The 21,845-nt window shown below is 48.9% G+C and overlaps 10 protein-coding genes across 10 annotated transcripts; 4 read left to right on the forward strand and 6 right to left on the reverse strand.

The window, feature by feature from the left end:
* Window positions 1-610: 610 nt before the first annotated feature.
* DFJ58DRAFT_140196 (uncharacterized protein) lies at window positions 611-1,576 on the reverse strand. Its single transcript, XM_041378839.1, has 5 exons — window positions 1,279-1,576; window positions 1,057-1,218; window positions 858-1,004; window positions 706-808; window positions 611-648 (listed from the first exon to the last, which is right to left on the reverse strand). Exons 1-4 carry the CDS (start codon window positions 1,432-1,434, stop codon window positions 776-778), a joined length of 498 nt encoding a protein of 165 aa, XP_041247741.1. The 5' UTR covers window positions 1,435-1,576; the 3' UTR covers window positions 611-648; window positions 706-775.
* Window positions 1,577-2,298: 722 nt separating this feature from the next.
* Window positions 2,299-4,146, reverse strand: DFJ58DRAFT_862446 (uncharacterized protein; the record flags this gene model as incomplete). The annotated part of the gene is made up of 4 exons (XM_041394071.1): window positions 2,299-2,944; window positions 2,997-3,353; window positions 3,423-3,668; window positions 3,721-4,146. The coding sequence occupies 4 exons, from the start codon at window positions 4,144-4,146 to the stop codon at window positions 2,612-2,614; spliced, it is 1,362 nt and encodes a 453-aa protein (XP_041247742.1). The 3' UTR covers window positions 2,299-2,611.
* A 110-nt stretch (window positions 4,147-4,256) lies between these two features.
* On the reverse strand, window positions 4,257-5,125 carry DFJ58DRAFT_679401 (ribosomal protein L36e). The gene is made up of 4 exons (XM_041383179.1): window positions 5,004-5,125; window positions 4,773-4,951; window positions 4,683-4,715; window positions 4,257-4,632 (listed from the first exon to the last, which is right to left on the reverse strand). The coding sequence occupies exons 1-4, from the start codon at window positions 5,014-5,016 to the stop codon at window positions 4,555-4,557; spliced, it is 303 nt and encodes a 100-aa protein (XP_041247743.1). The 5' UTR covers window positions 5,017-5,125; the 3' UTR covers window positions 4,257-4,554.
* A 198-nt stretch (window positions 5,126-5,323) lies between these two features.
* DFJ58DRAFT_724043 (casein kinase II regulatory subunit-domain-containing protein) lies at window positions 5,324-6,903 on the reverse strand (the record flags this gene model as incomplete). The annotated part of the gene is made up of 6 exons (XM_041385085.1): window positions 5,324-5,569; window positions 5,634-6,043; window positions 6,105-6,279; window positions 6,339-6,451; window positions 6,502-6,681; window positions 6,792-6,903. The coding sequence occupies 6 exons, from the start codon at window positions 6,901-6,903 to the stop codon at window positions 5,324-5,326; spliced, it is 1,236 nt and encodes a 411-aa protein (XP_041247744.1).
* Window positions 6,904-7,140: 237 nt separating this feature from the next.
* DFJ58DRAFT_654808 (CrcB-like protein-domain-containing protein) lies at window positions 7,141-8,375 on the reverse strand (the record flags this gene model as incomplete). Its single annotated transcript, XM_041381818.1, has 4 exons — window positions 7,141-7,758; window positions 7,824-7,921; window positions 7,969-8,000; window positions 8,053-8,375. The coding sequence occupies 4 exons, from the start codon at window positions 8,373-8,375 to the stop codon at window positions 7,141-7,143; spliced, it is 1,071 nt and encodes a 356-aa protein (XP_041247745.1).
* A 404-nt stretch (window positions 8,376-8,779) lies between these two features.
* Window positions 8,780-9,333, forward strand: DFJ58DRAFT_714529 (uncharacterized protein; the record flags this gene model as incomplete). Its single annotated transcript, XM_041384033.1, is given in 5 exon segments — window positions 8,780-8,812; window positions 8,832-8,888; window positions 8,948-9,035; window positions 9,096-9,180; window positions 9,297-9,333. The coding sequence occupies 5 exon segments, from the start codon at window positions 8,780-8,782 to the stop codon at window positions 9,331-9,333; spliced, it is 300 nt and encodes a 99-aa protein (XP_041247746.1).
* Window positions 9,334-10,233: 900 nt separating this feature from the next.
* Window positions 10,234-12,354, forward strand: DFJ58DRAFT_769729 (uncharacterized protein). Its single transcript, XM_041389030.1, has 14 exons — window positions 10,234-10,439; window positions 10,496-10,558; window positions 10,607-10,640; window positions 10,691-10,743; window positions 10,793-10,904; window positions 10,956-10,973; window positions 11,023-11,192; window positions 11,241-11,374; window positions 11,425-11,527; window positions 11,582-11,713; window positions 11,771-11,819; window positions 11,875-11,929; window positions 11,988-12,039; window positions 12,098-12,354. The coding sequence occupies exons 1-14, from the start codon at window positions 10,383-10,385 to the stop codon at window positions 12,194-12,196; spliced, it is 1,131 nt and encodes a 376-aa protein (XP_041247747.1). The 5' UTR covers window positions 10,234-10,382; the 3' UTR covers window positions 12,197-12,354.
* Window positions 12,355-12,377: 23 nt separating this feature from the next.
* DFJ58DRAFT_769737 (SSD1 protein) lies at window positions 12,378-17,884 on the forward strand. Its single transcript, XM_041389031.1, has 14 exons — window positions 12,378-12,491; window positions 12,540-13,671; window positions 13,720-14,149; window positions 14,200-14,851; window positions 14,912-15,245; window positions 15,296-15,453; window positions 15,506-15,880; window positions 15,931-16,204; window positions 16,260-16,361; window positions 16,412-16,706; window positions 16,755-16,815; window positions 16,869-17,067; window positions 17,119-17,484; window positions 17,537-17,884. Exons 2-14 carry the CDS (start codon window positions 12,634-12,636, stop codon window positions 17,618-17,620), a joined length of 4,368 nt encoding a protein of 1,455 aa, XP_041247748.1. The 5' UTR covers window positions 12,378-12,491; window positions 12,540-12,633; the 3' UTR covers window positions 17,621-17,884.
* A 20-nt stretch (window positions 17,885-17,904) lies between these two features.
* On the reverse strand, window positions 17,905-19,717 carry DFJ58DRAFT_769738 (uncharacterized protein). The gene is made up of 2 exons (XM_041389032.1): window positions 18,571-19,717; window positions 17,905-18,518 (listed from the first exon to the last, which is right to left on the reverse strand). Exons 1-2 carry the CDS (start codon window positions 19,593-19,595, stop codon window positions 18,080-18,082), a joined length of 1,464 nt encoding a protein of 487 aa, XP_041247749.1. The 5' UTR covers window positions 19,596-19,717; the 3' UTR covers window positions 17,905-18,079.
* A 114-nt stretch (window positions 19,718-19,831) lies between these two features.
* Window positions 19,832-20,497, forward strand: DFJ58DRAFT_862470 (uncharacterized protein; the record flags this gene model as incomplete). The annotated part of the gene is made up of 1 exon (XM_041394072.1): window positions 19,832-20,497. One exon carries the CDS (start codon window positions 19,832-19,834, stop codon window positions 20,456-20,458), a length of 627 nt encoding a protein of 208 aa, XP_041247750.1. The 3' UTR covers window positions 20,459-20,497.
* Between the last annotated feature and the right edge of the window lie 1,348 nt (window positions 20,498-21,845).

Here is a 21,845-nt window from a genome sequence, read left to right on the forward strand (position 1 = left end):
AGTCACTGGCTAAACAACAAAGTCCGGTCTTGTAAATCAGTCGTGAAAAATGCGCTGCATAGTTTCTTTACAAAATGGTAGTGTAAGAACGAACAGATGCGAAGTACAGTGTAGTTACAGTAAAATAGTTTCATTATCCATCAGAGTCCCAATAAACATAGCAAATGCACGAACTTCGAAGCCGCTGCATTACAGACAACAGAGACCAGACATGAAACGCTTGAAGCCACTTGCGATCGATTGCCACCAGCTGCGCTTTGCACGACTAGTAACATCTCGGTCAAGGAGGGCGGCAGAAAACTGAGAGGCATCACCAGGAGCCTCTATCTTACTAATCAGGCCTTGAGCAGAGGGAGTCGCAGTACCCTCAGTCCATTTGTCAGAATTAATAGTGTAATTAAGAGTTGAGTTGAGAGTAGAAGGACGCCTATCGTGACCAGGAGAGTACGTGGGAGATTGAGAAGTCTTATCATGCCCAGCATGATTCGAAGGAGAGGGGACATCACAGTGAGCCAGCACGCTTGCAGGGGGTGTCGGCAGCGGGGGTTTGGGAGGTAGAGGTGGGGGACCTGACTTCTCAATCAAGATCGACGGGGCCGCGTCATGGTCAGATTCACGGGAAACCAAAAGCAGTGTGGAGTGGGGTGCCTTGCGTCAGTTGTCAACCCGAAGCATTTATTCGAAGGTAAGGCACATTATACATACTAGCTGCGATATGATGGTGGGCGTTGGCGAGTCACATCCAGATCTAACTGATCTGGGCCTTTTGCGCTGGTTAGGGATTGGGGGGTGTCGGTGGGCGATATTCCTACAGATTATGAAGACTCGATCTGGAAATATTTTAAGATTACACGCACCTCTTGATAAGACGGCTGCCGTGCTGTGGAGCGCGTTAGGTGTTCCCAAGGCGTGGGTGAATTTGGACGAGATACGAGTTCCTCATCGTGGCAGCTCTCAGTAGGTGTAGGAGGGGTAAAGTTCATAGTTCCTGATATCCCCCAATCCTGTGATATGTGAGTGAAATTCCAATTCCTTGATTGCCAAGGATTAGCGTACAGGCGTTGAGGGTGACAGCCTTTCCGTGGATAATTCAGTTTCGGTCCCATGAGCGTCGTGGCTCGATGGACCCACGACCGTGTCAATAGCAGGCAGGCCAGACGTCGCTCTTCCCTCCCTAGATACCGCCCGGTCAATTGCGTGACGCCAGTCGGGGGGTAGCTTGAATAAATCCGTAGATATTCAGCTCTTTTAATTGGGCACGTGTGTGTGTGTACTTACAGGAGGGGCATCCTGATTTATAGACGTATGTGAAAAAGAAAACCGTCTTGTGGAGCTCGTTGGAGAACCATGAGGAGAAGCAGGAGGCGAGGGGATGAATTTTGGGACGGGCTTCCTATAACTCGAAGTTCGGCTGGCTAGCTTCGGTGCCGACATTGTGACAGGATAGAAAAATGTGGTAGGAGACGGAGACTTATGTGCGACGACCTCTTAAGCCGAGGCGGATGTGGCACCAATAATACCACAATTACGGATTGTTGCTTTAAGTGGGCCAAAGATCAAAGCAGTCGTATAACAATTAAAGAAAATAATGATGAAAGAGAGAAAGGACCGAACTTCATATATAGAAACGCCTCGAGTTTATCCCGAGGCGGAAGTCATTAAAGCTTGGGAAACTTCCTCTCTCTCGTCAGCAGCCACGCTTTGGACGTACAGAAGGCTCACCTCATGTATACCGCACGTGTGGCTGCGTTTGACTGGCTACAGTCACAATGAGACAACCGATCGCGACGAGCGCGAATCCTGACACACAGGTCAGAGGGGAGTCCCAGCTGCAAATTGTTTTGCCACCGGCATTCATGGATTAGTCGAGGACAAAGAACGATTTCCGCAGCCGTAAAGTCTTCATAACATAATTCATAAATCGCTATACTCACGTACCTGATCTCCAAGGATAACTCCGAGTTTGTAACTTGGTAGGCTGGGAGGAGTTTGAAGGAGTCCACCCTGCGCATTCCGGAGTTAATCCACCCCAATTATTATGGCACGCCCAGTGTAATGAAACCTTCACTCAATTGAACTTTGACTCCGCACTTCGTAAGTTTTCCCGATGTGCTTGACATCATACCCGATAAGCACAACGATATATATACCATGATCATCTGTGGAGCACAAGCTCCGTTAAATATCCCGGCGCCCAAATATGCGCCGCAAAGTAAGATAGAAAAACTCGGTAAACAGTGACCACCCTAATAGTAAGGCATAATGCCATTGGATCAAGAAGACAAATAGCTATATGTCAGTGAATTGCGTAGCTTGTATGCGATTGAATTGATGTACGAGATACAAGTTAGGTCATTAAATGGCGTTACTTGATGAATAGACAGATGGAAGCAATGCGTTAGTCGAAGTCGAAGGACGTATCGAGGGTGGGTAAATATGAATCAAGGGTATCAAAGTGATGCTTAATGGAGCCCGAGCCAGATGATAACGCGTTCTTGTCGTGGGATTATAGTTGTCGTTGCAGGCAAGATGGACGCAACCTCCCGGATCCCGGATGCCGTCGTGAATAGATGAAGTCATAATCGATGTGATATGAAGCGCGGCAGATTCCTCAAGGAAGACTAGACTTCTCTTGAATAAGAGCTTCCAGCAACTGGTGCTCCTCACGTTGCGTACGTGAGTGCGAAGATAACCGAACCTTCCATTCTTGCACCCATGTCCATCTCGAAACACGTTCCTCTTGAGTAAGGCTTGATCTATCAGATTGTGGCGAGGAAGATGCCGAGATCATAGAACGCAGCCGCTCGCGACCGAGGATAGGTGCCAATGAGAGGAACGACAAAAAGGCAAGTTTGACAAGAATGTCTGGTGAGGTCAGCAGTGACGAGACTGTTTGCTGGGATGGCGAAGTCGTGGATGCAACGGTTTGAAGGATATCACCGATCTGACGTCAATGGTCATTTGGGCACTCCAAGCTCAGCAAATCATGATCCTACCTGACAAGTGACCGCTGTCCAAGGGAGGCATCCAATGAAGGCACCGAGGAGGCAATCGGAGATCGCAACACCGCACACACCACAAGCAATGTTAATTCCCGACCAAGGCACTACGCCAACGAGGCGGAGGACGGACAACCGTGCCCAGGTCGGCGAATTTGATTTTTTTCCGGTAGACAAATTGGATTCTCCCTCCAGAGCAATACGGGTTATTTGGAGTGCGCGGGGGAATAGGCGCGATAGAGATGGTGCTAAAGGTACACACAAAAGAGTTGCAAAAATAGAACCCAGTGTAGTCAATGCAGAGAGGAGCAATGTAGCCAGAACTGGATGAAACAGAGCCCCCGCTAACACATTCTATTTTTGTTGAAAAACGATGCACGTAAATCTACCAACCAAAAATAAGATGAGATGAAGATTGCTTACCCAAATGACGCTGCCTGGGATCGACCAAGCATGCTTCCATACAGCAGTTACAGACAAGACGCCGATGACGTGAGCTAAATGTAGCGGACGACTTTGTGAATATGCATGGAGCTCACGGCCTAGCGCCGCGAGCTCGGGTAGCGTTCTCGGGAAAGCAACGGAAATGGGTAAGGAATAAAGCGACAATAGTACGACCGCCGTTGTTAGCGGGAAGAGCAGCATCACCAGCAGTATAGGAGCGTGCACCTAGAATAGTAAAGATCAGATTGACTAGGGTGGGAAGGTGTGTAGAACGAACCGACGGAGGGCGCCACCAGCGAGCATGCGTGGGAGGGGCATTCTGGTCGTTAGAAATGTCACCAAATGTTGTCTGCTGCGAGGATGCAGATATTGGTAAGACAAATTCGTCCTGCACGGTAGACTGCGGAGACGAAGGAGTGGACCAGCTTATAGAGTGAGCTGTGGGCACGTGCAATAGATCTAAAAAAGTGGAAGCGATCACTGCGAACATGGTAGGTTTCTGGTCCGGTTCAGGTGAGGCAAGTAATTGAGAGGGTTCAAGATGTGAACTATCCTCGAGAGATGGTGTGGACGGTTCAGATTTCTGTATAGGGAGAATGAGGGAAGAAGAACGACGCCTTCCCAACGTGTTTATGGTGAGTGCAGGACGTATGTTTGTAGAAGAAGCACGACTACGATTAGGCGGTGGTACAGCCAAGGACATCGCTGTAGTTAAGTAAAAGGGAAAAAATGGAAAAGGGTATTGGTAAGTATGAGTTGAAAAAAGTACGTAAAGTAGTCTGACGCAAACGCTCGTCGAGCTCCGATCGGCATATGAGCAATCCCCGAAAACAGTCGGTTATTGTATTTTATTCACTCAACTACATAGAACTATCGCACAGATAAACCTCTATGGACGTCGGCAGGTAACGCGCAAGTACACCGGGATGTCAAGGCATTGGATGATCACCGACAAAGACCGACTTATTACTCACTTCATGATACATGATGAGTCATTATGACAAATCATCGGGGCCCGTACGGAACCAAGTCTCGCCGGTGTCACCGTCAAAGCATAGATCTGAGTCATAGCATAACATGAAATTGTAGCAGGCAGTAGTATAATCACCCCTCAATGCGCTCTCCTGCTCTCCTGTATAATGTTACCGAGCTCCTCCAACTTGCGCTTTGCGCGAAGGAGTGTACCAAGCTAATGAATACATCAGTCAAACATCCAAATGAGTTTGCCATCACACCCACTCGTTTCTTCGTCAATTTTCTTGCCTTCTTATCCTAGATATTCATCACGTATGTAAGAAACTTGACTGGCACACGATAAGATCAACGCACCTTGGCGTTTCTCAACAACTCAAGTACCCGACGCTCATATGGCGCAAAGCCAGAAACTTCCCGCACGACAGATCGCACGAACTTGTTTTTTGTTGATTGAATACCCTTGCGGTGGCTGGGGCGCGAGGTCTTGGGAATGGCAGTAGTGGGATAGCCCTTGTTTAGGCCCTGGCGCAAGTCTATATTGACATTCACGATGAGCGGTACCAAAGATTCAACCAAGTCACTCACTGCTTCGTGCCATTTTCTTGACGAGATCTTGAGGATGTGCGGTTGTTGCTGGCGTCCAAATCTGCCTCTTTCCAAGAGTCACGTGTGCTCAATTGTGGCTGATGGTACTGTACAGTTTCTTTTCAAATATATTCCCACAACTGTTCGTGACAATGACATACATAAAGATTAGAACAAGTCAAAGACATGTATGCAGTGTTGTACACTATTATGTGATCTATGCTGTGATTGCAGTCATGGATGCGCAAATAAGACATTTGAAACCTAGATAATCTGTGCGGCAAAGTCTCATGAGCCCGCTCTGTGCCGCAACACTCGTCTTAGTATTGCCGCACGACTTTCACCCTTCCTGTGGCGCGCCCCGAGGTAACCACGTTGTCTTCTATATGAGGCACTGCAATGGATGTCGGCGATGTCCGTGCGGAAGAGGGGAGGTGGATGGGTGTAGGTGGCCGAGGCGAATCGGCGTATTGCTCACCTCGGGTTAGGTGCCTCCGCGAGCCTCCTTCCTCTTCTTCTTCCTCCTCTTCCTCTTCCTCCTCCTCTTCATCGTCTTCAAGAGTTTCCTGTAAGAGGCAAAGCAGCTTGCATGAGTGAACATGTCCCCGCGCTGAGCTTATATACCCCTACCGCATCAAAGTCCTCCATTAACCGATCATCCTCGTCAATGTCCTCCTCCTCGTCATATTCCTCATCATCTATCCACCGGCCTCTCCAGTCCACCATATCCAATTCATCTGGGCTCTCCGGTCTCACCCGCAACCATTGCATCCGGGGTCCAGTCTTGGCTCGTTCACTAACTTTGAAACCATATATTCGTGGTTGATAAAGGTGGCCTGCAGGGCGTTTCTGCCCCCCATGCGGATTTGGATTGACGAAGGGTGAAGGTCGCGAGGAACTACTACCCGAGCCACTGTGTGGCGAGCGTCCGGGAGACATGGATGATCCCGGCGAAGACGAAGGTTTGTAGAACGGCGCTGGGGCAAGTTCGCGATAACTCTGGAAAAATAGGTGCGCAAATGTAGTTCCAAAGAAGGCCCCTACGTCCCTCGAGACATTGGTGAGAAGTACTAAGGGTCAGCAAAGACACAGCTCACACACCATCGACCCCTTGGAAGCGACTACTCGGTGGTGCATAGATATCATTGCAATTGGGACAGAAAAGTTTAACAGTGTCGAGGCCGGGGAGATCAGAACGACCAGAAGGAACAACATTGCAGCCCATGCAATATACACGCGGGCAGACGCCAAAGAGGGCATTTTCATACTTATCGACCTGTGAGAAAGAATGATCGACTCGATCAAGTGTGTTAGCGCACGATATGCCTAACTCACCATTGCTTGCAATCCAGCACGCGTTAGTATATAACGTTGATGTACTAGACCATACAATAATTCAGCTGATGCTTCGACGATTGACACGTCGGGTATTTTTGACGAATCTTCGTCTCGGAGCGAATAAGATGGTGACGCCACTGAATGAAATAATGCAACGTACCAGGCTCCACGTCCAACACCATCTCCATTGCCTCCTTCCAGAAAGGTACCATGGCATTCAAGCCGGTGAGGTTGAAATCATCCTCGATAAAATCTTCCGATACTTCACAGAAGTACTCGTGCCCAGGCAGGGAGCAAAACCAGCTAATCCATGTAAGGGTAGATGTAGGAGTAGATGATGCTGAAACGAGCAATTAGCAAGCTCTCGATAGATTTCCCCGTCTCCAAAAAAACGCGCAAAGAAAGTTACAACTTATGAAAGTCCGGAATGAAAGATAGGTTGATACGCACTGTAACCTTCTTCAACTTCCTCCATGACCTCGTCGCCCTCACCAATACCACTAATGACCTCTTCCTCCTCAAGCTCGACCTGCTCCTCCTCAAGCTCGGGTGGACGGGACATAACGTTCACACTTTAAGTCAGACGGGCTGACGGGCTGTGGGTCTGCATCCTGTTTCTCGAGAAGTTCCAGATCTGTATTCAAACTCCGCTTTCGTCTTCACAGCTGCGATGCTTCGATCACAGCAGACTTTAGCAAAAATTTAGGCCACAAGGAACACCTACAGACCTCGGAGCACATCGAACACATGAACCCTCTTCCTAGCACATTTGTATGTAATACTTGGCTCTATTTGCAACTCACGACGTCTGGAAACTGCATGTCATCTGTTCTTTGACATGGCCACCCCAAAATGAAGATCCCATAATAACCAGCAACAATAATTGCCCAGTGATCCAACTGGTGACGGTATATGAAACAGCCTTCCATCCTGGCAATGTGCCAATCTCCGCAGCAAAGGTGCTGATTGTTGTTAGACAACCGCAATACCCATCTCCTAAACCCTGAAGCAACGAGCAAGTCTCTGGGGAAACTGCAGATGGCAAGCCTTGGAGTACATGGAAAAAACCTAGGAGAGCGGTCCCAAGTGAGTTCGCCGTAAGAGTCCCAAGAGGCATAGTCTTCAAGCGGGGATTCAAATTTATGGACAGAAGATACCGAGTTAATGTGCCAGGGAAGGAAAATAGGAGAGCAGCGGTCGCTTGGTGGCGGAAATTGTGTGGCAAAAAGAAGTACGTTGGAAGGGTCGCTGCGTATGTGAGGATCGCAAGGATGGTAAGCGTGTATCGGACAGTCTTGCTTGGCGGTCGAGGGGCCGGAAAGTACGGCTGAGCTACTCCACAGACATATACTCCAAAATTCAATGACGCCAGCGACAACACGAGGGTGACCCAAGTCTTCGTCAAACCGTCCATGAACTGTCAAACGTAAAAGGAACACACCATCAAGATTCGAACCGCGAAAAAAATAAGGGTCTACTCACATCTCGAAGCCCGCCTCTGTAGAACTGACCACTATTCACCCACGAATCAAAGATATCCACCTGCCACCCAGAAAATGTTGTTAATGATCCACAGAACCCTGTGGCAGGTTACTAGGTATTATGGTCTGATACCAGAGGTACTGACCAGTGGTCAAGGCCGTGTATAACGGACCATAGCTGCGGAAATGTATGAAAGGCTAGGCAATGTGAAGATAGAATGCACACATACAAATTACCAAATGGTACTTTCATTCTTAATCCAACGCCCATGATAAAGCACCCCGTGGCCTGGACGTAAGCCAACGGGAAAATACTTTCCCCATTGTACGTTGCGAGCGCTTGCAGGCCAAGCCGTGCGAGGACTCCAAATATTGACGCAGGCATGAGGAGGGCTAGCACATGGATTGATAGGGGATGATAGATCTTGGCAGGTGGATGTTCAGATGGAGGACGATCGATGCTAGCGAGAGTGCCTGCGTCGTCTATGGTTTGATGACGAGCGAGAACGGACCCTACATCAGGGTGCTGTTGTGATACATGGTCCAAAGGCATCAGTGAGCGCTTGAGCTCTTCTCGGTGACTATCGGTGTGATGGTCAACTTCAGTTTGCAGGATAAGGGAATCTGTGGCTGTGGCTGGGGCTGCGTACTCCAGAAATTGTTCCCCTTGGTCTGGGATGCAATTTACTCGAACTTTGGGTGCTCAGGAGTCAGCACTAGCACTAGCTATATAGGTGACTGAATCAGTGATCCGCAGGTTGACTCGTTGCTTGCAATCAAATTCTTCGCCAGTCAGGTAAGTGACCGTAAGTCGGAGTCAGACGGTCAACTGTGATTACCAATTTTGAATTCTAATTTCGTCCAAACCCTCAAATCCTAATCTCCGAATTTGAATTCCGGACAGTGTTGGCAACTTGAATCCGGTTTTGTTTCGACAACCTCAGCACGCCTGTTTACATGCTGTTCTGCCCGACATGCGCTAATATGCTCGTTATATCCTCAGAGACAGGGTACAATAAATGGGCATTGCAATTCGTGTCCATACGAATTTCCGATCTCGAAGCAAGTGTGTACTCGAATCATTTTAAAATTATATTGCAGTCCTTTATCATGACCGCGTTATAGATGACTTCCCGCTCGCGTATGAAGCGCAAGGAAGTAGACGATGTACTCGGAGGAGAGGAGACGTGGCGAGATGCCGATTCTACCGCGAGTTAGTCTTTTCTTTTCTTTCACAATGCAGGAAGTGGAATTGTTGATCCACAACCCATAGTCACTTGTGACAAGTGCAGTCATCCCCGCGCATATTTCTATCAGTTGCAGATCCGATCTGCAGATGAGCCCATGACAACATGTATGTGTTTCATCTCAACTGAATTTGCGACACTTGGCGCTGATTCGTGGCTTCCTGGGATCAGTTTACAGGTCAGTATTACTGGTGTCTATGATAACCAGTTTGATGATCGAATTCCAGATGCGCCGGGTGTGCCTATCAATGGCGCGAAAATTAATCTTTGTCTCTCAAAATGGATGCCGAGATGCTTACTGGCACTGATGTGTACATCAAAAATGTTCTTGCTAAGCCTCTGACATATTCAGTCATGTCGGAGCCACCATCCACCTCACTCCCATCTTTGATTTCAATTTATGTTCATGAATGTGTGCTACCCATGTCACAGGGGTTTTATCTAGCCCCACGGCCGCACGTATGAGCTTGCAAATACCGCAGTGTGAGGATTTACCCACTAGTTCACCTTCCCTGCCAGCCGCACATGCCAGTACTGACACCCCCCCCACCTCCGAATTATTGCACCTGGGACCTCAGTGTGGCACAGCGCTCGCTTTATCATAGGCTTGCCACGGCTGTTCACGCTAACAGCACGCTCGGCCGCACCGCCGTCCCTTCCAAATCTCTCCCAAACCCACCACCTGAAAGCCTGGTGCATCATCATGTTTCAAAATTTCGCCCTTCCGGCAGCCGATGGCTGTCATCATGCCAACTTCAGCATGGTGAACGACTATTACTACAACCGCTGGAATAGGCTGAATAGGTGAGAAACTTACCACTGGCGGCCGCGAGTGACGGCGGCAGGCTTTCCACTTTGTCTGACAGAAGTGGGAAGGCTGTACGTCGTAGGCCGCCGCATCCTCCTATATTTATGAATACCAAAAATCGCTTTAATGGTCTGGAAATCGACGCACCAGTCGGTGTATATTTGTCTGAAATTCAAGAAGCCTACATACAAGTTAAACATGGCAGGTCAAATTAATACTCCTAGTCACCGCCAGTCGGGTTGCAATTGTCATCGCAGTGACACCGTGCGGTAGTGCTTACTGAGCTGAACCAAACGAAGTGCGACCAAAGCCGACCACTGTTTAGATACAGACTTAAAGTTAGTGTGCTTTCATGTGAAAGCGAACAAAAGGCACCTGGCAATGGTATTGCGCTCGTCGTCCGGACTCCGGATCCATCCGGTGTTTTCGTTGTTCCCAGAATAGAACTTGTCTGCAAGGCCTCAACTTTTTCATCCAGACACACCTTGACTTTTCCCAAACAAAAATGTTGGCTCACCGGTCGGTTGTTGGTGTTGCGCAGGGCACATTTAGGTCCGCTCAGGTTGACCGATTTGTATTTTCTGGTTATTCGGGTTGGCGCTTACGTTTACGTTGTAGCCATTCAGACGGTATGCTTCTGCCTCCCCGACTGCTGCTTTTGCTGGGCACAAGGGTAGCAACGTGAGTTTTGCAATAATCTTCGTGTTATAGCCCTTACTCAGTTGGCAGGGTAAATACACCGTGACTTTGATTCCTGGAGACGGTCAGGTTGCTCGTCCTGTTGAGATTCAGTTGTTTGACGTCAGAGTTTAGGTATCGGCCCAGAGATCAGCGAATCAGTCAAAAACATATACGCTGCTGCAAACGTTCGTTTGTAGTCTCGTTTGAGATGAACGCGACTTACAAGTTCAATAGGTCCCCATCGAGTGGGAGGAAGTTAGCGTCACTCCCGTTTTAAAAGGTGGGAAAACGGTTATCCCGGATGCTGCCATCAATTCTGTAAAGAAGAACACTGTTGCTCTGAAAGGTGCGTCTGATTATGGCCGGAATGAAGCAAAACACTAAATCCTATTCTCAGGACCGCTGGCAACTCCAAGTGCGCCCCGTTTTTACTGTGATTCACACATATGCTGAGGGTCCTCAAGTTGGAAAGGGCCACGTCTCTTTGAACTTGACTTTGCGTCGGACGTTTAAACTTTTCGCGAACGTTCGTCCGTGTGTTTCGATCAAGGGCTTTAAGACTCCTTACGACAACGTTAACACCGTTCTGATTCGGGAAAACACCGAGGGAGAGTACTCGGGTATTGAGCACGAGGTAGGTTCACCTTATGATGCATGAGTATCACTTACGTGGGTGTTCCAGATCGTGGATGGGGTGGTCCAATCCATCAAACTCATCACATGGGATGCCTCTGAGCGCGTGGCTCGTTATGCCTTTCATTACGCACAAGCTAGCGGAAGGAAGCGAGTCACGGCTGTCCATAAGGCCAATATTATGTGAGTGATACCTTAGCTAAGAATTACGCATGAATATCGATTGAAAACAGGAAAATGTCGGATGGCATGTTTTTGTCCGCATGTCGGCAAGTTTCGAAAGACTTCCCGGGTATCGCCTACGATGAAGACCTTTTGGATCGTGTCTGTTTACAGGTAAATCAACACGAAGCCGATATAGCGATGAGCACAGCTGAGGACATTTTCTAGATTGTGCAGAATCCCCAACCTTACTCCAACCGGGTCATGGTGATGCCCAATCTTTATGGCGATATTTTGTCGGACATGTGCGCTGGATTGATTGGTGGCCTCGGCTTGACGCCATCTGGCAACATTGGTCGTGTAGGTCGCATTTCCCTTTAAGCGGCTCAAGCTAAAGGCTTCTGTCCTCTTCCGTAGGATGCATCGATTTTCGAAGCCGTGCACGGATCGGCTCCCGATATTGCAGGTACGGCTCATCTTTACTTTAGGTATATAACCAATACCGAGATGGTCAAATTTAGGGAAGGGATTAGCTAATCCTACTGCTCTCCTTCTATCTTCTCTCATGATGCTGAGGTACGTGAACCTCGGGAACTGTGTTGGCTTCTAAGCTGATCCGGGATACCTTGTATAGACACATGAACTTGAATGGGCATGCCGCCCAGATCGAAGAGGCTGCTCTTAGTGTAAGGATGTTTTTCCTATTACGTGTATGTTGTGTTTCTTACGATGCACACATTATAGACGATTGCGGAAGGTAAGACGATTACGGGGGATTTGGGTGGGAAGGCCTCGACCATGGAGTACACGAGCGCGATCATCAACAAACTCACCAAGGCATGATCGTTCCCGTAGAGGGGCTGCGAGATTTATAGACAGATAGACCGTACTTTCTACCAATACTAGATAATTGGGATCGGCTCCAATTTGCTTCGGTCCCTTGCATCCGCTACCGACTTGGGCTGCGTGAGAAATATTAGCCTGCGGATGTGATAGGAAAATGAACTCAGTCAAAGTTGACCTACGACGACCAGCTTTAAGATCCCTTCCACGCCTATACACGGCATTCACTCTTCATAATCCCTCACTCGCCCTACAGGGCAAAGACGACATAATCTTCACATTCCTGCCTGACAAGGTCAGCTTTTCAGAATCAACCTTGTGCAACTGATGAACATTTGGCCAGATAACTCTAGTTCACATTCTTCCAGAAAACAGATAATCCAAAAAAACGTTGGACATCCTGTAATAGTTTCCTGCCTCCGTACGATACGAACGAAATGACCGACGAATTCACTCAAACACATAACCTGCCGAAGAAGGACGAAAAGAGGCCCCCTTCTGTATCAAACAGAAATTCGAAGAGAACTTCATCTAATGCTAGACCTTCTTCCGCAGCCGGCAACCTCCAAGGTGCCCCAAGGCCTTCCTCTAGGTCTGGTAACAAGAAACCTCAAACAGGGGTGTCTGCTACTGGCGGCACCGAGTCTGGTTCAGACACCAACAGGAAAGCTCCCGAGCCTAAGAAAGCCGAACCTCGTAGCAAGAGCCAGACCGGTGGTGCCACACGAAATGGTAATCACCGCAAAGGTCAACCTTCTGCGTCTCAGGGTACACGCGGCATGACCGGCCATTCCTCTTCGCCTGCACCCCCTTCCGCATCAGAATCAAGCGATGCTTTGTCTTCTTTACAGAGAGTCATCGCAGACCTGAAGACAACTTCGCCTCCAAACCAATCTTCCTCTCCTGGCATCAATAATTCGCTCGCTGCTTCTATGCACGCTCCGCAAGCACAACCTTCAAGCCTTCCAGTTAATGCACTAGTGTTCCAGCCAGGTGCTTCTTCTTTCCCTGGGCCCAACCTCGCAGATGCCGTTAGGCACCGCAAAGCTGTTTCGCTAGGCACCGCTGGTGTTCCCGGTAACTATAACTCCTTCTCGCCTCACCTAGGCGCGATGATGGAAGATGCCGAAGATGGTACCGGAGCTTCATTCGAAGACGGCGAAATCCCTGAACATTTCTACCCACATCAACAAGGGCACCAGCCTCGCTCCCAGTCTCAAAGTTTCATGGCTCCTCGTTTCGCCGCTCTCGCAGCACAAGAACAGGATGTTCTCGGACCCACTGGTCGTCCGCAGCTTGCCCCTGGTTTCATGTTTGGAGCGCGTAGAAGAACTAGCTCTAATGTTCCCGTTGGTCTGCCTATCAACGAGGAAGATGTCAGATTCCAGTTCCCTCAGCAACAACCCAACTTTCCTTCGGATGAACAACCCCATAGGAAGCCTGAAGGTGACTTCACAGGGATTATGGCTGAACAGGTATGTGCCAATCGTGTTGCATGCTTTGTGTCACTAAAATTATTATAGATTGCCCTCCAGAACCAGATTGAGGCGCTTCAGCAACAACAACAAGCTTTGTACCAGCAGCAGCTCGCTTCGAACCAGGTCCTTTCACTGCAAACTCCGGGATTGGTCCCAAACAGGCACAGGCGTGTCCAAAGCACATTACCGACCAATATGGGTGGAAATTTAGGTGTTAACGCTTTCAACTCCCCTATGGGCCAATTCAATAGCATGAGCAATCTCGGTCTTGGTCTCGATAATCAGCCAGCTGGTCTCCCACGCGGCCACGGCAGACGACACAGCGTCAATGTTGTCAACAAACCCGGTCCCGCTCAGGGGTCAATCAGCTTTCCTTACAGTGGTCAGGACGGTTTCGATGACGGTTTTGCACCTCCTCCTGGCTTTGGTGGTCACTCTCGCACCACTTCTCGAGTTGATTCTAGCTGGCGCATCAGTAAGTTTTATACTCGTTTGCCTGCGCATCTGATATTCATGATTGTTCAGATGGAGGTGTTGGCGCCATCCAAGGCAACAATGCATTCGCCGCTGATCTTGCTCAAGCACAAGCGCAGCTTCAAAGCTTGCAGCAGTTCCGTGCTGCGGCTGGGGGCCACCATCACAAGATGCCATCTTTCTCGTTCCCCAACATGCTTCCAAACATGATGGCTGCGAACATGATGGGTCTGAATATGGGCGGTGTCAGCTTACTGCAGCAGCAGCAACAACAGCAGCAACAGTTCCAATCGCAGCTTCAGCAACAATCTAACCAGCCCCAACGCAAATCTCTTTTCGCTCCTTACCTACCTCAGGCTTCGCTGCCGCCACTTCTTGCAGCAGGAAAACTAGTTGTTGGGATCTTACGAGTCAACAAACGCAATCGCTCAGACGCATACGTTGCTACCGAGGTTCTCGACGCCGACATCTACATTTGTGGATCCAAGGACCGTAATCGTGCTCTGGAGGGTGATATTGTCGCCGTGGAGCTTCTTGATGTTGATGAAGTATGGGGAACGAAGAAGGAGAAGGAAGAGAAGAAGCGCAAGAAGGAAGAGAACTCCGCCTATGACTTGAAGTCGTCTTCAGTACGCCGGGACGACAAGAAAAAGGATGACGTTGAAGTCGAGGGCCAAGGTTTAATGCTGTTCGAAGATGAGGAGTACGTTTGCGTTTTTTTTTTTCCCGTTGGACCATTCACTCAGTCGTTTGTTTCTGTCAGGGTTACCGATGATGTCAAGCCTCAGTTTGCGGGGCACGTCGTTGCAGTTGTTGAGCGTATGCCTGGTCAACTCTTCTCTGGCACTCTTGGCCTGTTGCGCCCTTCATCCGCTGCGACTAAGGAGAAGCAGGAGGCTGAGCGCAGGGAACGTGAAGGCGATCGTGGCGACGAGCCCAGGCGCGGACCCATAGAACGCCCCAAGATCGTGTGGTTTAAGCCCACCGATAAGCGAGTACCGCTCATTGCCATTCCGACTGAACAAGCACCTGCGGACTTCGTCCAGAACTCTGAGGCCTATGCAGACAAGCTGTTCGTTGCTTGTATCAAGCGTCACGTCAGTGTATTTTGGATTGTATGTCGACTCTATTGACGCTTCTGTCATAGCCCATTAGTTCGCTCCACCCATTCGGTACTTTGGCTGAAGAGCTTGGCCCCATTGGAGATATCGAAGTTGAAACTAGTGCTTTGTTAAAGGACTGCAATTTCCCTACAGAGGAATTCTCGGACAGCGTTCTTAAATGCCTGCCTCCCACACCCTGGACGTGGGTTCTTGGTTACCTCTCTCAAGATATGAGCTGACAATACCATATACAGTGTACCAGAGAGGGAGTTTGAGGTTCGGAAGGATCTTCGTGAAGAGCGCATCTTTACTATTGATCCTGAGACTGCAAAGGACCTTGATGACGCACTGTCCATTAAGGCCAACGACGATGGCACTTATGACGTGGGCGTGCACGTCGCTGATGTCTCTTATTTCGTCAAGCCTAACACTGCTCTTGACCGCGATGCTCGCAAGAGGGCAACCAGCGTGTATCTCGTGCAGCGCGCCGTCCCCATGCTTCCTCCCACTATCAGCGAAGAGGCGTGCAGTCTTAACCCTGGTGTTGAACGTCTGGCATTCTCGGCTGTCTTTACCATGACCAAGGAAGGCAAAATCGTCAACAGGTGGTTGGGCAAGACCGTCATTAAGTAAGTGTTATATTCCCGTGCATAGCATAATTGAATTCATTTAATATTAGATCTTGCGCGAAACTGTCATATACCGACGCTCAGAAAGCTATCGACGGTCACATTCTAGGTGATCTCGTGGTCGCTCCGGAACACAATACATCAGCTATTGTACATGACATCAAGGTTCTGAATGGTCTCGCAAAGCAACTTCGTGCTACGCGCATCCAGGATGGCGCTGTCAGCCTATCGTCTAAGCGCCTCAAGTTTACCCTGGATGAAAGCGGCCGACCAGTGGACTGCGAGCAGACCGAGAACAGCGATGCAAACGACGTCGTTGAAGAGGTTTGTGTTTAATTCGTACCTCAGCTATATTGAAGACTGATCTGAATAATTATAGTTCATGCTACTAACTAATATCACCGTTGCGCAACGTATTGCCGTTCACCTTCCCGAGCAGGCCTTGCTTCGTAGACATGACACGCCGCTCGAGAGACGCCTCGTGAGTTATTATCGCATCCGTAATCTCTTTCCAGTTACAACTTTGTACAGAATCTTTTCATTGAACGTGCCAATCGACTCAATATTGCAGTTGATGTCTCCTCTAGTGGTGCCCTCATGAAGTCATTCGAGGCGATCACAAACCCTACTGCCCGCATGGTGTTGGAGCTGATCTCCCACAAAGCTACTCAGCGAGCCAAATACTTCTGCGCCGGCATGCTCGATATCGCGAAATACAACCACTATGCTTTGAGCGTGCCCCTCTACACTCATTTTACCTCTCCTATCCGGCGCTACGCGGATGTTCTTGTGCACCGTCAACTCGAATCAGTTTTGCAGGGTGGAGGTGAGTTACGCTTTGTAACCGTCTTTGTCATGTTCTGACGAATCACAGTGGAACCTAAATTCTCCATGGACCGTGACGCTGTTGCAAAGATTGCTCAACAGTGCAACATGTTTGTGTCATTTTTATCAATAACTGGTTTGGTGTACTGATTTTTATGAACAGCAAAAGGGACTCGGCAAATTTGGCACAGGAGCAGTCGACCCATCTCTACTTATGTGTTCTAATCTCGGACCTCACCCAGCGATATGGTCCTGTCATTCGTCCAGCCAAGGTTGTTAGTGTCCTTGATGCTGCGTTTGACGTTCTTGTCCCCGAGTTTGGCATTGAGAAGCGGGTCCATGTCGACCAAATGCCTATTGACGTAAGTGTTTCAGAACTGATTCACGAGAAGAAATCTGATTGTTTGAACTAGAACCACGTTTATGATGAGCACTCGCATACCTTGCAAATCTATTGGTCGACTAGGGACGTCCTTAGCTGGTTGGCGGAGAACAGCGATGACGAGCACTTGAAGAAGGTTAAGCAGAACGCTGAGGCCCACGCAGTCAAAATGGAAGTTGCATCTCGCTCTGTGCATGACGAGAAGGCCCTCTTTGACGAGGATGATGCCGATGAAGATGAGATTGTGTTAGGAAGGGACATGGAAGCTGAAAAGGCACCTGAGACCTCGAAGCAAAGGCTCTTGTCTGCCGCCAAGGTCCAACCTGTGTTTGAGGGTTTGAGGACCACACCGGCTGGCCACAAGATTCAGGACATCAAGGAGCTCATGACCGTTCCCGTGCGTATTTCTTCTGAGTGATACATGTGCATTTTGTTGACTCGCATGCAAGGTTATCGTGACTGCTGATTTGACCAAGAGCCCGCCCGTCATCAAGGTGTATAGCGTCAACCCTTACGCAGAGCAGAAGAAGTAATACTCTGCATCCACCAATGACGACGGCGTTTTATGTGTACGATAACCGTTTGATATTCCATCATGCTCTCTTTTCCAATTCCCTTCTATGTTACTAACTCACGGTCTGTACAGTATTCGGTCATCCACGATTTCCTTGTTACATTCTCTCCTTTACTTCGCCAATATGCCGTTGTTGTCTACAGGCCCTGTGTTGGGTCGTGTCTCGCTATACTATAGCATTAGTTCGTTAGTAGTATGAAATCTAACATGTTGTCTTCTGTTATGATGTGGCCTGTGAATTGCGAATGTTCAATCAAAACGAATGAATGTATTGCCTACTCTACAACATGATAACGGTGAGTACCTTGTAGCACTGCAGTGAATGAGTGTGAATAAGTATATGCATATGCAAGATGCCCGTGGACAAGTCAGATAATTACTAAAGAAATAAAGTCAGTCATGTCAATCGTCACGCATATCATATCCAAGAAGTAATTGCATGTTTTCGGGAGTTCGGGGTATTCGCTCGGTACTCTACTCTGTCCTGGCTGCGTTCACGAGGTGCAGCAGCCGACGAAGGTGTCCCTCGCGTCGATTTTCCGCTGGAGCGAGAAGATGAACGGCCCATGTCGTGAGGTTCACCTCCTTCCTGGACGGTGTGCAGGGAGTGGATGGAAGCGGAGCTACTCATGCTTCCAGCGCGTGCATGGCTCGCCGTACTGCGTCTACTACATATCTCGTCATTGCATAGTCTGAACAACTCGTCCAGACCAAGATAATTGGCCTCGTCGCGAAGCTCGAGTAATGCCTCAAGCCTTGCCCGTGACGAGGACGCAAGTTGAACAGCTCTAGGAATGATGGCTGGGTGTTCTGAAGTGAAGAGGGGAGTGCGGAGGTACGACAAGATGTACACGTATCTAGAATGATAGCATTGACAATTATACACAATCAGAAGCGGGAGGTACTTACGGAGCACTTGGCCTGTCAAGGAATATATGTATATTCATGGTTGACTGGGATATAAACCCAGAAGACGCTAAATGATCATGAAACATAGCATTGAACGAGTTGTCTGGAAGCTCGGAAACATCGCTTGCATTGGAGTACAACGATGCCGCAACTGATTTTCGTGGTAAGAGGGAAGTGACATAGTTTGAGAGGTAAGAAGGCCTTGAAATAAGAGTACGGAGTGTCGTGCGGTGCGTAGCTGAACTTGTCTCTATGGTCACGATAATCTTGGAAGGATCAATCGCACTGCTAGGGACAGGGGACAGCAGAATAGATTCGAAGGGAGGTTGGGGTGGCGTAGCAGAGACGTTAACGGGAAGTGGTGGTACGGGTGGCAGATTTTCTGCCAAAGACGGGGAGGTCTTTGTTTTAATGACTGGACGAAGGACTGTAGATGTCGTCAATGGCGCAGGGGGAGGAGGACGGCTTGGGCATGGCGGCGCGGATGTGTCTTTTACCGGAAAACTCGATAAACTACTATGTGTCGAAGCGGATATAGTTGGAGTTGACGACTCGAGAGAAGACTTCGACGGCACAGGTGGCGGACCATCCGCAAGCATAGGCAAGCCCATTGCCTCCTCAGAGGGTGCCTCAGAAGCTGATTTCCGTTGTCCGCCATCATCTCCATCGTCAAACAGGGTGCTCGTACCGGACAGCGCCTCTTGCGGTGTCCTTACAACCATGGCGCCACTTCCAAGAGGCCCACTACGTCTGACATTAAATATATCCAAGGAGCTGTCAAACCTGGGTTCTGATATGCGAATTGGTGCAGCTGCGACACCATGTGGTGAAGTATTGGAGGAAGAACTTGTATTGCGAGTCAGCCAGATCATTGGCTTCGAGGTCGAAGGTTTGTGACTGTGACCTCTTGGAGGCGTGCTTGGAGGTGATACTGGTGTAGAAGATAGAGAGAAATGATGCAGAGCCAGCTCTGTGGTTTGTGAGATGGGTGGTGGTGGATGCTGAGGACGCCTTGGAACAATCATAAGGGGACTAGTGGAAGAAGGGGACTCGTGTACGACTAAGACAAGACTAAGGCGGTCAAAGAGTACAAAACGGTTAAGAAGTAAGTTGATGGACAAAAGTAGATGAAACGTTTCGTTGTTTCCAGTTATCCGAAGAACAAAAAGATTTCCAGGGAGAAAATGATCGGCACTACAACACTTACCTCTTTTGGACAACAAAGATTAAAGCACCCGTGGGAATATTGATCATGCTTGCCATGGCTTCCCCAGTTACCACAAAATTCCAGACTGCTTTACCTTTCGCACTTCTTTCAATTTCACCCGGTCTTGCTGCTCTTCATGCTTCTCGAGTGCGTTCTCTCTACCCAGACGAATTTGATTCTTCATCCGCCACGAATTGTCTGCGGTGCGGTTCATATCTGTTGGCCGCCGATGGCTCTATAGAACTCCGCAGACCAAAAAAAAGGAGAAAGGTTGCTGACAAGAAATTAAACGCCATCAAGATTACTTGTCATCGTTGTTGCTTTATTTCCTATACTTCGTTTGATAGGAGAGAGACATTCCCTCAGTCAAAGCCTACCACTGGAGCCCAACTATCACTACCATCGCCGGTCCCTTTAGTGTCCGTTTCATCTCGGTCAGAACACAAACCGAAAGAAGAATTAATACCATCTTCGTCACGTTTTTCCGTGCCAGTTGGTTCATCCCCTGTGGCACATTCGACGCGAGGAACTACACCTAACTTGCACACAAAGCCCAAAAAGAAGACAACAGCATTACAGGAGATGTTAGCTCGCAATCGAGAGAAGGAGGCTGCAAGAACACAATCCCAGCAAAAGCCACCACCAAGTGGCCTTGCATCGTTCCTTAATTCACTACAATGATAAAAAGGTGCGTTGTTAATCTTACATATGGCTGCACCATGTTCTCAAGACCTGACATTCTTTAACAATAGCTTCCTGATGGTTTTGGCGATGTGTATCTATCCCTCGTCGTCAGACTCGAGCCCACTTGGAATGAAACGGCTGGGAAAGGAGAAGATACAGGAGATTGCTCCTCCGATGGACTAGACGACATATCTGGAAGTTCACGTTCAAATAATACATGAATAACAAATGTGCATTTTATTTGGCTCTTTCAACTAATTATATTTTATACAGTGGCCGGTTCATTGATCTGAAGCGTGCGCGTGGAGTACGTGCACGGCTCGGGGCACGAGCACCTCCGCGGACAGTAGCTTCCCTCACAATGGAGAGCCACAGCAGGCAACAGCTCGATGATATCCTCATCAAATTCGCTCCACGGCCTCTGAAAAACCACCATCCACCAGCCAGCACTGTGACACAATCAACTTCCACTTTTTGTTGCGATCCGATCAGTGTCATTTCTGCATCGCTATGGGAAGATGAAGTCCATAAGATATTTGAGAAATCTGTGCCAACGATCAGGCCTAGGATCCGAGGAGAGCGGGGGAATCACTGACGCAAGGAATGTATGAGTAGCCGAATTGCTTACATCCGCTCTGGAAGTTGGAATCGGGCCTCTCACCCTTCGCATCATTCTCAAACTGCTCAACTGTCTCTTTCTGCTGCAGACTGGCGCCAATGATGTGTTGCAGACTGGCGCCAATGCTGTGTTGCAGACTGGCGCCAATGCTGTGTTTTTAGAAACCCTCGTTCAGGGGAAACAGCCTTGGGAAACGGTGGCTGTTCAGGTCACCCCTTATAGCACGGGAGATCTGTGGACCGTAGTCGGCACGACTCGGTTCAGAAGCTTGAAGTGTTACTGGTCAGATTTCAATAGATTCTCCCGCTGATTGAGATTCGGCCAAATTCAATTCGCGCCAAGTTATCTCTACCTCCAGAACGCGTCCACCGATATCCGCCCCTGTTATACACCACTTTGGTTATTTCCCTTGATCTGGAGACTATTGATGGATGCAATCGTACTGGGTCCTCACTATGATTTTGGCCAAAACAGGAACAGAGGAACGGACTTCGATCCAAGCCAATAATTTCTCCGCGGAAGAGATCTCAGCCGTTGGATGTGCAACGACGCGCCACTGATAGTGGCACACCCAGGTAAAGACCAGTGGAGGGCTAGCAAAATCAGCGGAGATTGTTGTACCCGAGTGTGAAGTTACGTTGGCATGTCGTCAGCGATAACCAGGAACACCCCGGGCTGGTGAGCGGGTTGAGATGTTCCACTGGCAGCCGATGGATGTGAGGTTCCGGGAAGTTCACGTCGACGGGACCGAGGACGTGTGAATTA

The sequence above is a fragment of the Suillus subalutaceus genome (genome assembly GCF_016647625.1).
Source record: "Suillus subalutaceus strain FC151 chromosome Unknown DFJ58scaffold_17, whole genome shotgun sequence".
NCBI classification, from domain to species: domain Eukaryota; kingdom Fungi; phylum Basidiomycota; class Agaricomycetes; order Boletales; family Suillaceae; genus Suillus; species Suillus subalutaceus.

Excerpts from the sequence above, each read along its gene's own strand:
- DFJ58DRAFT_140196 (XM_041378839.1), bottom strand. The coding sequence starts at position 1,434 with ATGTCGGCACCGAAGCTAGCCAGCCGAACTTCGAGTTATAGGAAGCCC. Across the intron at positions 1,219-1,278 it reads TAAATCAGGATGCCCCTCCT|CTACCCCCCGACTGGCGTCA; the intron begins GTAAGTACACAC and ends GATTTATTCAAG. Across the intron at positions 1,005-1,056 it reads GGCTGTCACCCTCAACGCCT|GATTGGGGGATATCAGGAAC; the intron begins GTACGCTAATCC and ends CACATATCACAG.
- DFJ58DRAFT_679401 (XM_041383179.1), bottom strand. Across the intron at positions 4,716-4,772 it reads AGTTGTTGAGAAACGCCAAG|GATAAGAAGGCAAGAAAATT; the intron begins GTGCGTTGATCT and ends ATGAATATCTAG. Across the intron at positions 4,633-4,682 it reads GAAAATTGACGAAGAAACGA|CTTGGTACACTCCTTCGCGC; the intron begins GTGGGTGTGATG and ends TGTATTCATTAG.
- DFJ58DRAFT_769729 (XM_041389030.1), top strand. The coding sequence starts at position 10,383 with ATGTTGGCTCACCGGTCGGTTGTTGGTGTTGCGCAGGGCACATTTAGG. Across the intron at positions 11,193-11,240 it reads ACTCGGGTATTGAGCACGAG|ATCGTGGATGGGGTGGTCCA; the intron begins GTAGGTTCACCT and ends TGGGTGTTCCAG. Across the intron at positions 11,528-11,581 it reads TGGATCGTGTCTGTTTACAG|ATTGTGCAGAATCCCCAACC; the intron begins GTAAATCAACAC and ends GACATTTTCTAG.
- DFJ58DRAFT_769737 (XM_041389031.1), top strand. The coding sequence starts at position 12,634 with ATGACCGACGAATTCACTCAAACACATAACCTGCCGAAGAAGGACGAA. Across the intron at positions 16,205-16,259 it reads CAAACGACGTCGTTGAAGAG|TTCATGCTACTAACTAATAT; the intron begins GTTTGTGTTTAA and ends GAATAATTATAG. Across the intron at positions 16,707-16,754 it reads ATCAGTTTTGCAGGGTGGAG|TGGAACCTAAATTCTCCATG; the intron begins GTGAGTTACGCT and ends GACGAATCACAG.
- DFJ58DRAFT_769738 (XM_041389032.1), bottom strand. The coding sequence starts at position 19,595 with ATGATTGTTCCAAGGCGTCCTCAGCATCCACCACCACCCATCTCACAA. Across the intron at positions 18,519-18,570 it reads CTTGACAGGCCAAGTGCTCC|ATACGTGTACATCTTGTCGT; the intron begins GTAAGTACCTCC and ends CTATCATTCTAG.